The sequence below is a fragment of the Lampetra planeri genome, chromosome 3 (assembly GCF_965212315.1).
Source record: "Lampetra planeri chromosome 3, kcLamPlan1.2.h2, whole genome shotgun sequence".
NCBI lineage: Eukaryota > Metazoa > Chordata > Hyperoartia > Petromyzontiformes > Petromyzontidae > Lampetra > Lampetra planeri.
Genome location: NC_136109.1, coordinates 12,010,516 through 12,024,786, shown reverse-complemented (window position 1 = coordinate 12,024,786; position 14,271 = coordinate 12,010,516). Strand labels below are relative to the sequence as shown.

The window sequence follows — 14,271 nt, the reverse complement described above, 5'->3', positions numbered from 1 at the left end:
GATGCGTTGCCGGTCTTGTCTCGTCATCACACAGCATACACATTCACACCACCGCAGCTGAGCACATCACCTCACAGAGTGCACCACCACACCCCACAACACTACACACCACACAGAGCGCTACCACACAGCACACCACCACGCCAGTACATCACCCCACCACACACACCACCCCACCACACACACCACCCCACCACACACCTAGCACCACTACGCCAGTACATCACCCCACCACACACATCACCCCACCACACACAGCACACCACCACCACGTGTTTTCCCGTTGCTTTATCTTCGTTATAAAATCATCCATGCCGCCAACTCCACCGTGGCGTGACGCAGGGGCAGTGCGGTGCAACCAACACGCATTACTCATAAATAGAGCGTCAATAAATAAGGCATCTTTGATATAAAACCGCGGCACAACCAACACGCATTACTAATAAATAGAACGTCAATAAATAAGGCATCTTTGATATAAAACCACGCGCAGTGCAATGTATAAAATTATTCAAGTTTCAGGTAGGGTCGCCGTTGTCCATAAATGGTTGTAAACAGGAGGGCGAGTGGGATGGGGGGGGGCAGACGGGAGAGGAGAGTGGGAGCCGGGGGAGGAGGATGGGAGAGTGGGGGGAGGGTGGGGAGGGAGAAAGAGTGTGAGCCGGGGGGGGGGGTGAGACGGGAGTTGGCAAGGATGCATCTCATATCCTGGCAGCTGGTTGGGCGGTTGAACCTCGCGTCCTGCGCTGATTTTTCCTTCCCGATCCGAGGCGCGCCCTTGACGCACGTGCTCACTCCGAGTACCGCATCTCGTGCGAGGGTGTGTGCACGTCGCTGCCTTGCCTTGCAGAGAGAGCTGGGATCAGCGCTGTTAGCGAGCGCCTCTTGCGGGTGGCGTGGGACAGCACCTGCGCTGCCTCCCCGCCGCTGAAGTTCACCTCGCCGCCGCCGCCGAGTGCTCATTTTGTTGGTTTAGGCTGAGTGGACTTGGGAGAAGGCCACGGTTTGAGTTCAGAGAGACGACACCCGCACTAGGCCCCACCCCACGAACGTGAGAACGGTCGCTTGCTTCCAAATACAAGCGGTCGGTCGCTCTCCGGGAGACATCCCCCTGCACATTGTCCAGGCGAGCGTCTCGCGTGTGCGTGTCACGTCCAACTCCTCTGCCACATCGCACGTAGCCCATCGGAGGTGCGTAGTGAATGGGCCGGGGGAGTTTTGGTTTCCCTAGATTATCCTTTCGGGCCCCGTGAGCCGGGTGGGTGACGTGGGCATGTCGGAGGGAGCAGGGATGCTGAAGGGGTGCACGGAGTTAGGTCGACGGATGCATTTCACCAGACAGAGGCTGAGGCTCAGGCCCGTGCCGAAGCCGAGCAGGGCCGCCCCAGCGACCAGCCCGTACACCCAGCCCATGCCTGTGGGACCACACGGACACACACAGACATGAACACACGGACACACGGGCACAGAGAGACATGAACACACAGACACACAGAGACATGAACACACGGGCACACAGAGACATGAACACACGGACACGGGGTACGCACAGGTACGTGGGCACAAGGGTACACAACAGAGACTCGTACAGGCCACAGGGATGCACACAGACGTTGCACACACAAGACATTTGGGACATGTACACACGCCAGACACAACACGCGGACACACACTTGCAAACATTACTAATACATGAGGCATTCAGGTAGTTATCTCGACCCAATGCTCTATGTTTCAGTCAGGGGTCCACATGACCCAATCTCTACATGGTCAGTGTCGATATCATGATGACATCACGTTGGTATGGTGTTGATGTTGGCCGCGTGTTGACGGTGCATTTGCTGGTTGATGTCAAGTCGATGCTCCACTGGGTTTTTTGTTCGTGTTTATCTAAATTTAGATTTATCGAGCGTCTTAGCTGAACTCAAGGCGCTCCGTAACAAAGTTTAAAAAGCGGTAACAACATCGGGCGATGCGGATGGCAGGGGCAACGCTCGGGCCGAGGGATGAGTGACCGTAACAGAGGAGACACGCGGGTCACGGAAGGGCCATCGGGGAGGGAGGGGACGGAGTGGAGAGGACGGAGTGGAGGGGACGGAGTGGAGGGGACGGAGTGGAGGGGACGGAGTGGAGGGGACGGAGTGGAGGGGACGGAGTGGAGGGGACGGAGTGTAGGGGACGGAGTGGAGAGGACGGAGTGGAGGGGACGGAGTGGAGGGGACGGAGTGGAGGGGACGGAGTGGAGGGGACGGAGTGGAGGGGACGGAGTGGAGGGGACGGAGTGGAGGGGACGGAGTGTAGGGGACGGAGTGGAGGGGACGGAGTGTAGGGGACGGAGTGGAGGGGACGGAGTGGAGGGGACGGAGTGGAGGGGACGGAGTGGAGGGGACGGAGTGTAGGGGACGGAGTGGAGGGGACGGAGTGTAGGGGACGGAGTGGAGGGGACGGAGTGGAGGGGACGGAGTGGAGGGGACGGAGTGGAGAGGACGGAGTGGAGGGGACGGAGTGTAGGGGACGGAGTGGAGGGGACGGAGTGGAGGGGACGGAGTGGAGGGGCGTCGTGCTGACATTACTCTCATGTCGCCTCATCTCGTCTAGATTTACATGGCGGCTTATTCCAAGGCGCTATTTAAAACTATGACAAAATTGTACGTAAGATGATGGTGGTTGAGATAAAGAGTGGGGTTGTTGTTAAAAGTGGTGGTGTGTAGTTCGGGTGACAGGAGAATGGGCGGGAGAGGTTAAGGAAGGTTTGGGGTAGTGATAGAGGTTGGGGTAGTGATAGGGGTTGGGGTAGTGATAGGGGTTGGGTTAGTGATAGAGGTTGGGGTAGTGATAGGGGTTGGGGTAGTGATAGGGGTTGGGGTATTGATAGAGTTGAGGATAAGTGATAGGGGTAGCACTGGTCGTAGCTGGCAGCAGCAGCAGCAGCAGGGGTTTTAAGGGATGAACGGAAGCCGGTGATAGTGACGACGGCGACGACCTTGATGCGTGTGCCACGTGGTACACCCCCCTCACCTGTGTCGGCCCGTGCCTCCCAGTGCGCGTCGCCGCACCCCGTGTCGCGGGGCGGCTCGGTGCGCGCCTCTCCAACCGTCGCCGCCGTCGTCGGTGCTTCCAGCTCCTCGTGGCGGTCGCCCAGCGTGGTGGCGCACACCACCTCGCTGGTGGTCCCCCAGCGGGACCACGCGTCCACCCAGGCCTGCGCGTGGGCGCAGTAGCTCGTGCCGCCCTCCAGACCCTCCAGCAGCACGGCGCGCTTGTCGCCCGCCACCGTGAGCGCCTCCTGTTACGGCGCGCGCGCACAAAGAACCCCCCGTCGTCTCCCGAGTGGCGGCACCAGGCACTCGTTTGAGGCCGAGTCGATGCAAGGGGAGGCCCAGGACGGGTTCGTGTAATCGTCGCCGGTGTTGGCGGCGAGCGGGAACCGATCTCGGGTCGTTGGGTTCGTAGCCCAATGCGCGAACCATCGGACTACCGCTCCCCATGCAAACAAGCGGGAACACAACACCCGCTGACGATGCCAATGTTCCATCGTTTCATCCACCCACGTTATTCCACCCGATCTCGCACTCGCACGCTCGCCAAATATCCAGACATGTCGCCCATCCACCCACGCTTCTCCCTAATAACTCGCCCACACACCGACTCCTCCGATCATCAGGCCCATTCACTCTGCCACCCGATATGCCACCCATTCCTAGACCCGCTTGCCAAATATCTCTCCCAATGATTACACACCTGTTGAGACTACTCACGTGTTCATTTTCGGTCGCGCACTCTCACTGTCTTAACAATCTCCCACCCACGCTCTCGTCAACTTTCCTTACCCACTCTGCGACCAACTTTCTCACCCACTCTCCCGCCAATACTCCCATTCAATCTCCCACTCGCCATCCTATCCAAATCTCCCGTCATCACACCCGCCAACTACCCCCCCTCTCCCTTCCACCGCGCTGCGGGCCGCACCTCTGCCGAGCTGCCGTCCCTCCAGTAGATGAAGAGGTAGATGAGGTCGGGCACGGCGCCGCTGAGCGGCACCAGCTCACCGCTCGCGTCCCGCAGCGGAGTGAGCGGCTCCGTAAGCAGCAGCTCCACGCTGGCGTTGCCACCCAGCGCCGACAGAGACACGGCGCTCAGCAGCGCTGCGCGGGCACAGACACGGATGGAGGTAAGCGGACGCGCTGAGAGACGCGGACGCACACGCGCAGAGACAGACATACGCAGAGACGCGCACGCACAGACGGGCACAGACGCACAGATGCGTGTACAGAGACGGATGTAGCTGTCGGAAAACGACCACCGCCGCCATCATTCTCATTAAAATAAAAATCGCAACATTGACTCCCATGGCGCCAACAACAACTGCTGTTCGCCACTACGTACCGGCGACGTCACCACAGCGTTCGTGCCAGGCTAGGTGCACTTTGAGGCTATCAGGTGAAGTGTCGAAGTCTCGCTTGCAGGAGGTCCCGGGACAGACCCAGGCGCCATGGATTGACTGGGATGAGCGGTGCCACTACAAAGACAAAGATCCCCCGTATAGCCTTGACAGACTGTTGGGGCAAGTGCCGTTCGCGAGCACTTGTGAAGGCCGGGCACGGCACATGAGCAGGTGGGTGGCCAGCACCACGCCCTGACGCCTTTGTCTCCCCAGTGGTGATGCTTATACACCGGCCCAGGTACTCATTTGAGACTGAGCCGACCTGGGGGAGGCCCATGACCGGTCCGGATAATCGTCACCGGTGTTGGCCGTGAGCGGGAGCAGCGCACTCGGGTCTCAGCGCGCTAACCGCTGCACCACCGCTCCCCCACCACCACTGTCGCCACAAGCACGGCCACCAGCAGCACGGACTGCCTTTCGCCACGAGGTGGTGGTGACATCACTCCTCAGAGGGAGCAGCATTTACCACGAAACGTCTGGGAAGTCCTTGCCTATCAATGCCGAGCAGTTCAGCAGCATTGCTTCAGGCGAGCCTGGCGCTGCTGATGAGGCACTGAATGCCGAAATCCGCCGAGCGTTTACTTCTGATGCTGCTCAAGTTTGGCACCGCCAGGAGGCCGTGCGACTGACGAGATGTGCAACAACGAATACAACTTCTATTTTGTACGTGGACGGATGTGAAGTGGAGGCATATTTCGATTTAAAGCTTTCGTGACTGCAGGGATTCATCTTCTTGGTTCTTCGAAATAATAAACTAATAATAAAACATAATAAAATAATAAATATTTTATTATGCTTTACTTTTATTATTTTATTATTTCCATTCTACGTGACTTTACCGAAAGAACCAAGAAGATGGAGGCATATTGTCTACAAACACTCATTCTTTGGCTGAAAATATCTTATTATATAGAGGACTGCAGAGCTCGGGCGAGTGTTGGTAGCGGTGGCTTGTCGCGTCGCGGCTGCCGCTGCCTGGCAGCTCGCGGTCCGCGGCTCCTCGGCGATTGTGAGCGGTGCGATTTGCCAGCGCGACAAACGCAACGTATCAAACCAAACCTGGATATTTATATTACTCCCGTCACCTATATTCTCCACAACAACGCTGTTGATTATGTCATAACAGCAATGACCAGTTCGTCGACACCACCAGCGGCAGTGCGTGTGTGCGTCTCGTGCGTGCGGGGTGGGGGGGGAGTGGTGGTGCAGCGGTGAGCGAACTGCTCTACGAACCCGGCAGGGACCCGAGTTCGATTCCCGCTCACGGCCAAAACCAGTGGCGATTATTTGAACCGGTCCCAGGCCTTCCCTAGGTCGACTCGGCCTCAAACGAGTGTGTGAATATCACCACTGGGAGAGACAAAGGCAGCTGCGGTGCTCCTGACCAGCCACCCCTCCGTGTGCCTTGCGGCATTCGTAGGTGCTCGCTAACGGCGCTCACCCCCCACAGTCTGTTCAGGCTACACCGGGGGGGTCGTCTTTGTGTGAAATTGTCGTGGGTGTGTAGGCATGTCACTATGCATGTATGTATATAGGACACATGTTGACCTTCTTTCGCACCGTACGTGGCACAACCGCGCTACGCAACCACGATTTGCTACGTACGACGCGAGAGACGTTCAACATACGTGCGTACATAACCGGAGGTGCTGGGGACGGGGGGACGGTGGGGGGGGGGGGGACAGCAAACGTACTGTCGCGCGAGGGCATGAATTCGTCGCTGTATGCCCACTGGGTCCCCGAGGGCGCTTGCGGAGAAGGGGCCCCCGGCAGGAGGGTCGTCGGCGGGGGGTCGAGCGCCACGCGGGCGCGGTAGGCGAGCTCCGGCTCGTCGAGGGGGTCGCTGACGTCGCACTCGGTGCGCGGCGTGGACACGCAGCCGGGGACGTCTCTCCACACCTCCCAGCCCTCGCTGTGTCACACAGACAGATAAGACGGGACGAGTTATAGACAAAGATCAACCCGTGTAGCCTGTAACTCGACTGTTGGGGCGAGTGCTGCTTAGCGAGTAGCTGCGAAGGCCGGCACGGCACACGAGGGGGTGGGTGGGCCAACACCACGGGGTGCCGTACAAAGGGACAGCTGCCACTGGGGGTGCCCACTTTCAAACGTATGTAAAGTTTAGATGCGAAGCGCGCTCACCCCACCTGTTGGGACAGGTGGGGTGAGCGCGCACCTGTGAACTCCGACACAACGCGCCAGGGTTACGGTGCGACCAGCGAGACGTGCTTATTTTTGGCTGAGTCGACCCGACGGGGGACCGACAACTGGTTCAGACGATCGCCGCTGATGCCAGCTGTGAGCAGCATACTCAGTTGGCTGGCTTCATAATTGAGGCAAATATATAAATGTGTCGTCAAACCCGCCACCACCCGACACGGCCAATCGGTAAGGTTTTTCACGTAAACAAACATGCAGGTAACGTGACAAACCTCACTAATGGGCTGTGTCGGATGGCGGCCGGTTTAACGACACATTTATATTTACGCGATCGAACCCAAAAACCTGTATTACGGACAATATTGTTCGCAAAAGCCCTGCTACTACATGTCAAACTGGCTGCCTTCGTAGCTCCGTGAGACAACCTCTGCACTACCGCTGCCCATACGTACACCGTGCAGAACAACCCCATACTTTATACAACCGAGGGCACACGTCACACGTACGGCCCGTACAGCCGCTTGGGGCGAGCGCTTGTAAGTAAGTGAACACCCCTTGCGGCTTGCGGCCGCGCGTCTTGAATCGCGTGGGCGAGATTTGGCGCACGGACCGAGGAGTTTCGTTCTGTGGACTCGCTGGGGGTGCGTGCGGAGGAGGAGGATGAGGGGGTGGGTGACACTGAGTCACTGAGCGATCGAATGTCTCTAAACGCATTCCGACGACGTCCGCTGCAAGTTCGACTCGCTGGCAAACTTGACGTCTCGTCATCGAGTCAAAAGCAAGCAAGAGGCTCGTCGTGGGTGGCGTCACAGACGGGGTTTGACAAAGCGCCGGCTCTCTTGATTGTGACCGTGAGGAGTGAAAAGAAAGGGCGCTGGGAGTTGGTGCGTGCCCTGAATTCCTGCGTTGTGCCGATGGGGTCACGTGGACTGCTAATGACTTGTGCGCATTTTTCTCGATTACGCCGATCGTGTAGAAACGTGCGTGGGTCATCGGACCACAAAAACAAAGATTCCCCCCCCCCCATATAGCCTTAACAGACTGTTGGGGCAAGTGCTGTTTGCTAGCAGCACCTATGAAGGCCGGCACGGCACACGAGGGGGTGGGTGACCAACACCACGCCCGCCCGCCTTTGTCTCCCCAGTGGCGATGTTTTACACACCGCACCAGGTACTCGTTTGAGGCTGAGTCGACCTAGGAGAGGCCCAGGACCCGTTCAAATAATCGTCACTGGGTGTTGGCCGTGAGTGGGAATCGAACTTGGGTAGCCCGGTTCGTGACGCAGCACGCTAATCGCTCCACTACCGTTCCCCTTCAGATCACACACACACACCACGTGTGTGACACTGGAGCCGCAGACTGGCAATATGCAGTGGACCTGCTTATATCTGTTGTTAGCCGAGAGGCAACGACACGCCTGTCACCAAGGCCTTGGCTAATCGTATTGACGTGCACACGTGTCGATTGCTGCGTGTGGGCGTGGGGAGCGGTGGCGCATTGGTTAACGCGCTGCGCTACACCCACACGCCATTTCCGTGACAGATGTAACAGATTTTAAAAAATAGATAACACAGTTGAATATTTTTTTCCCAAAAAAGTTACGAAATATTATTTTACATATAAAATTAATCTTTTTAAAGTTTTGAACTAAATAAGAAATACAAATAAAAGCGCAAGGATTAGTCGTAAAAAGTACCGGCGGTAAAAACACAGCGTTTGCCAATAAACGCCACAATTAAATATCTCAAGCAGCAGCAGGATCATCAGCTGCATCATCAGTTGCATCATCAGCTGCATCATCAGCTGCATCATCAGCTGCATCATCAGCTGCATCATCAGCTGCATCATCAGCTGCATCATCAGCTGCATCATCAGCTGCATCATCTGCATTAGCAGCTGCATCAGCAGCTGGATCAGCAGCTGGATCAGCAGCTGGATCAGCATCTGGATCAGCAGCAGGATCATCAGCTGCATCATCAGCTGCATCATCTGCATCATCAGTTGCATCATCAGCTGCATCATCAGCTGCATCATCTGCATTAGCAGCTGCATCAGCAGCTGGATCAGCAGCTGGATCAGCAGCAGGATCAGCATCTGGATCAGCAGCAGGATCAGCAGCTGCATCATCAGCTGCATCATCATCTGCATCAGCAGCTGGATCAGCAGCTGGATCAGCAGCTGGATCAGGAGCTGGATCAACAGCTGGATCAGCAGCTGGATCAGCAGCTGGATCAGCAGCAGGATCAGCATCTGGATCAGCAGCAGGATCAGCAGCTGCATCATCAGCTGCATCATCATCTGCATCAGCAGCTGGATCAGCAGCAGGATCAGCATCTGGATCAGCATCTGGATCAGCAGCAGGATCAGCAGCTGCATCATCAGTTGCATCATCATCTGCATCAGCAGCTGGATCAGCAGCTGGATCAGCAGCTGGATCAGGAGCTGGATCAACAGCTGGATCAGCAGCTGGATCAGCAGCAGGATCAGCATCTGGATCAGCAGCAGGATCAGCAGCTGCATCATCAGCTGCATCATCATCTGCATCAGCAGCTGGATCAGCAGCTGGATCAGCAGCTGGATCAGGAGCTGGATCAACAGCTGGATCAGCAGCTGGATCAGCAGCAGGATCAGCATCTGGATCAGCAGCAGGATCAGCAGCAGGATCAGCAGCTGCATCATCAGCTGCATCATCATCTGCATCAGCAGCTGGATCAGCAGCAGGATCAGCATCTGGATCAGCAGCTGGATCATCAGCAGCAGGATCATCAGCAGCGGTGTGGTTTGGCGTCTGCCACTCACCCCAGGACCTGCACGCTGTAGCGTGGCGCCAGGGTGGGGCGCCCCGCGAGACGCGGCCCCATCAGCGCCGGCTCCCAGCTCACCACGTGCTTCAGGTTGAGGGACGAGAAGCGCACAGAGCGAGGCACCGTCGGACCCGGCTCGCCTGCAGGGTAACCACAGAGGGACGCGCCGGGTTAACCGTGCCAGAAGACTGCGTTAGCCACGCACGGAGTTTCAGTGTTCACTTTCATTTATGAGGTATATAACCCTGTGAGTCATGCGGCTCTTGACTCGGGTGCGACCGCAACAAAGGAAAAAAAAACATGAACAAGAAAATATCTTAAAGTGAGTACACGCAACAGGAAAATCCTGAAAAAAACAGCAAAGTCTTCCAGAAAAAAACATCGTATTTCAACGCTGTGCGCAAAAATCCCAACAACCACACGAAGCCATTTTTTTTCGATTTAAAGCTTTCGTGACTGCAGGGATTCATCTTCTTGGTTCTTTCGGTAAAGTGACGTAGAATGGAAATAATAATATAATAATATTTAAACATAATAAAAATAATTCTCACGACGTTTCGGCCACAACGCAAGCAGCCGTCCTCAGGTGGAGAACAGGTCTGTCGAGAAGACTGTGGCCGAAACGTCGTGAGAATTATTTTATTATGTTTTATTTTTATTATTTCCATTCTACGTGACTTTACCGAAAGAACCAAGAACACACGAAGCCACTTTAACCACAGGCATGACCACGCACGGGATTAAACAACAACCACGCTGGCCGCTTTAGCCACGCCAGAATGTAACACATTAACCACACTTTTAACCACAACAGTAACCTCACTAACTACTTTAACCACAACGACACCTGTGCCTACAATAACCGCAACAACCGCACTCACCGCGCGCTTACTGACTCATTTAATTTACGACCGTCAACAATGGCATTGCATTCGCCATGCGAACCTGTTCATGGTCCATCACCACTCCACACCATCATCACCATGACTCACACCGCCATCAACGCAATCACTATCACTGTCAGCACCATTTCCCCTCACCACCGTCACCATCATACCTTCACCACAATCACCATGACCCCTCACCACCGTCACCATCAAACATTCACCACCACCACAATCACCATGACCCCTCACCACCGTAACCATCAAACCTTCACCACCACAATCACCATGACCCCTCACCACCGTCACCATCAAACCTTCACCACCACAATCACCATGACCCCTCACCACCGTAACCATCAAACCTTCACCACCACCACAATCACCATGACCCCTCACCACCGTCAACCCCATCACTATCGCCCCTATCACGCCCCACCACCTAGTCGCCCCTTATTACATAGTCAGCTAGAACTCACCACAATTACCATCTCACCTCAACGCCTCACCTCGACTCACACCACCACCATCAACCCCATCACTATCACCCTCACCACCATCAACCCCATCACTATCACCCTCACCACCATCATCCCCATCACTATCACCCTCACCACCGTCATCCCCATCACTATCACCCTCACCACCATCATCCCCATCACTATCACCCTCACCACCATCATCCCCATCACTATCACCCTCACCACCATCAACCCCATCACTATCACCCTCACCACCATCATCCCCATCACTATCACCCTCACCACCGTCATCCCCATCACTATCACCCTCACCACCGTCATCCCCATCACTATCACCCTCACCACCGTCATCCCCATCACTATCACCCTCACCACCGTCATCCCCATCACTATCACCCTCACCACCATCATCCCCATCACTATCACCCTCACCACCATCACCACAATCACTATCACCCTCACCACCATCAACCCCATCACTATCACCCTCACCACCATCATCCCCATCACTATCACCCTCACCACCATCACCACAATCACCACAGCCCTTCTTCACCACCACCACCTCATCACCACTCACCTCCAGCGAGTCTGAGCAGCGCCAGTAGCGTCAGGGTCGATGGCGCCCAGTGACACATGGTCCTCTACACGTGTCCAGGCACCTTCGTCGAGATTATTGAATCAGAGCACAGATCTCAGGCCCCCCTTTTAGACTGATATCAGCCTATCAGAGCACAGATCCCAGGCCCCCCTCTTAGACTGATATCAGCCTATCAGAGCACAGATCCCAGGCCCCCTCTTAGACTGGGATTAGCCTATCAGAGCACAGATCCCAGGTCCCCCTCTTAGACTGATATCAGCCTATCAGAGGGCAGATCCCAGGCCCCCCTCTTAGACTGGGATTAGCCTATCAGAGCACAGATCCCAGGCCCCCCTCTGAGATTTTAATCTGCCTATCAGAACACAGATCCCAAGTTCCCCTCTTAGACTGATATCAGCCTATCAGAACACCAAGAAAAATCCCAGGTCTCCTAGCCTATCAAAACACCGATCTCAGGTTCCACTCTTAAGTGTGTGATCAGCCTGCAATGAGCACTTGAGAACACAAAACAAAACAAATCCCAGGTCTCCTAGCCTATCAGAACACGGAATCCCAAGTCCCCCCTCTTCAGCCTGCAATGAGAAACTTCAGTCGTCGGCTCTGCGCATGCCCCGCGCGCGCTCTGTGGGGCGCTCCTTGCGGCGAGCGCGGCTATTTAAGCAGGTGCGCGGGGTGTGGGCGGGGCCAAGACGGAGAGTAGGGGGGCGGGGCGAAGATGGAAAGGGGGCGGGGCGAGGGGGAAGTGGGCGGGGCGAGGGTGGGAGGTGGGCGGTGACTTCAAGTTTACCACTTTTTTTTCAGAATAAGAATCGATGTATTTATAACTCATTAATTAATTAGATTTATAATTTGAGTAAAAAAAAAACTCGACACCCACTAAAGAGGGCGTCGCAATACTCTACAGTCTTAAGTTAAAGGAAGGTAGTCCTACCTAAAAATCAAAACACGTCTAAATAACTGGAGGAATCCGATTAGCTATAAAGCTCTTTTCACAGATGCCTAGTCGGGCACGGGGTAATAACGTCGCAACAACAAACAGTACAACAACATGATAATAATAGTGTAAAGTCCCAGGCAAAGTCCACTGAGGAATTCACTTTTTTTTTTATCAGAAGCAACCTCGCCATTGCAAATGATAGCTCAACAAAGTGGCTTATAATTTGGACATTTATAGCAGCAAAGGAATCTAAATAATCTTGACTTAAAGCTTTCGTGGCTGCAGGAATTCATATTCTTTGGGTCTATCGGTAAAGTCACGTAGATAGGTTCAAAGAAAATAAAACATATTTTTAGTTTTTTAAAATCTAAATAATCTCAATGCATGTTTCAGTAACACCGTGGCCTTCAAACAGGGAAAAGATTTATCAATTAGTTGAAGGTTTAAAGTTGATGTTGTGTTCTAGATTTGAAGCTTTCGTGACTGCTAGGATTCATATTCTTAGGTTTTTTCGGTAAAGTCACGTAGGTAAAAAATTCAAATTCAAATTAATAAAAAGTAAAATAAAAATAAAATAAAAATCACGACGTTTCGGAGGCAACACAAGCTTCCGTCTTCAGGTGGAACCGTCACAGCACGATTGCTGCATCAAGTAAGGATTTCACCTGAGGACGGCTGCTTGCGTTGTGGCCGAAACGTCGTGAGAATTATTTTATTATGTTTATTTTTATTATTTTATTACTTCCCTTCTACGTGACTTTACCGAAAGAACCAAGAAGATGAATCCCTGCAGTCACGAAAGCTTTAAATCGAAATTTAATAATATTTTATTATGTTTTATATTTATTATTCTATTATTTCCCTTCTATGTGACTTTACCGAAAGAACCAAGAAGATGAATCCCTGCAGTCACGAAAGCTTTAAATCGAAATTTAATAATATTTTATTATGTTTTATTTTTATTATTTTATTATTTCCCTTCTATGTGACTTTACCGAAAGAACCAAGAAGATGAATCCCTGCAGTCACGAAAGCTTTAAATCGAAATGCTTTGCTCAGTAAATTAATTTGCATTACAACTAAACCAATAAAATGTAGCTTCACTACGTATGCGCTCTGAAATTGAATCATTCCCCGAAACTTCGGCTTTGGGGCTCCAGGGTGGCGAGATGTTTACTACCTCGCTTGGTATACAGGAGGTGGTGGGTTCAATCCTCAATATTCTCACCGTGGATTTTTCTCTGGGTCCTCCGGTTTTCCCCTCCGCATTTATCGTCAACGTCACCACGCGTTTTAGAGTGATTTGGCTGCTGCTATACATTTCCACGTGATGATGATGATGAAGCCGCCACTTGGTTGAGCCGTCATTTGTGATCGCCGAGGTCGCTTCTGAAAAGAGAGCTACGTAGTTCAGAGGGCCTCACCTGGTGAAATAAAATAGTTAAGACGGTGATTTGGCTGCTCGCCCCGAGCTATGCATGCTCCGATCGTGCATTGTGTGTGTGCCGTTCGCCTTCACGTGTTCTCTGGTCTGCCACTGGTGGTGTGAGACGAGGCCATAGAGAAGTCGCTGTGTCTGGTGTAGGGCAATCAGTTTTGAAGAGAATGCCTGTACTGATAATTGGTTTTTTACCCTTTTATCTGGCAACAAAACTGACACCTTTTTTTACAAGGAGTCAGTTTTGTTGCCAGATAGAAGGGTAAAAAAAAACAATTATCATTTTTTTTTACTGGCAAATGAGGTTCCAATGGTGTAAATGCCTGTACTGTATATATTATTATTATCAAAGCCATGTTTGTTTGCATGTTCACCACAACTACTGGTTAATGCAGACTTGATATACCTTGCAAAAAGGTGCGTCTATTTTGCTGTTTGAACATCTTAACACATCCTGTTTTATTGCCAGAAAGGGTAAAAAAAATGTTACTTATTTTTTTTCATACCATAGTTTGACAGTT

At 53.2% G+C, this 14,271-nt stretch overlaps 1 protein-coding gene across 1 annotated transcript; it reads right to left on the bottom strand.

Annotated features, from left to right (window-relative positions):
* Positions 1-273: 273 nt before the first annotated feature.
* Positions 274-11,483, bottom strand: LOC144737844 (interleukin-22 receptor subunit alpha-2-like). Its single transcript, XM_078620718.1, has 6 exons — positions 11,355-11,483; positions 9,404-9,548; positions 6,139-6,356; positions 3,970-4,145; positions 3,019-3,286; positions 274-1,415 (listed from the first exon to the last, which is right to left on the bottom strand). The coding sequence occupies exons 1-6, from the start codon at positions 11,410-11,412 to the stop codon at positions 1,228-1,230; spliced, it is 1,053 nt and encodes a 350-aa protein (XP_078476844.1). The 5' UTR covers positions 11,413-11,483; the 3' UTR covers positions 274-1,227.
* Between the last annotated feature and the right edge of the window lie 2,788 nt (positions 11,484-14,271).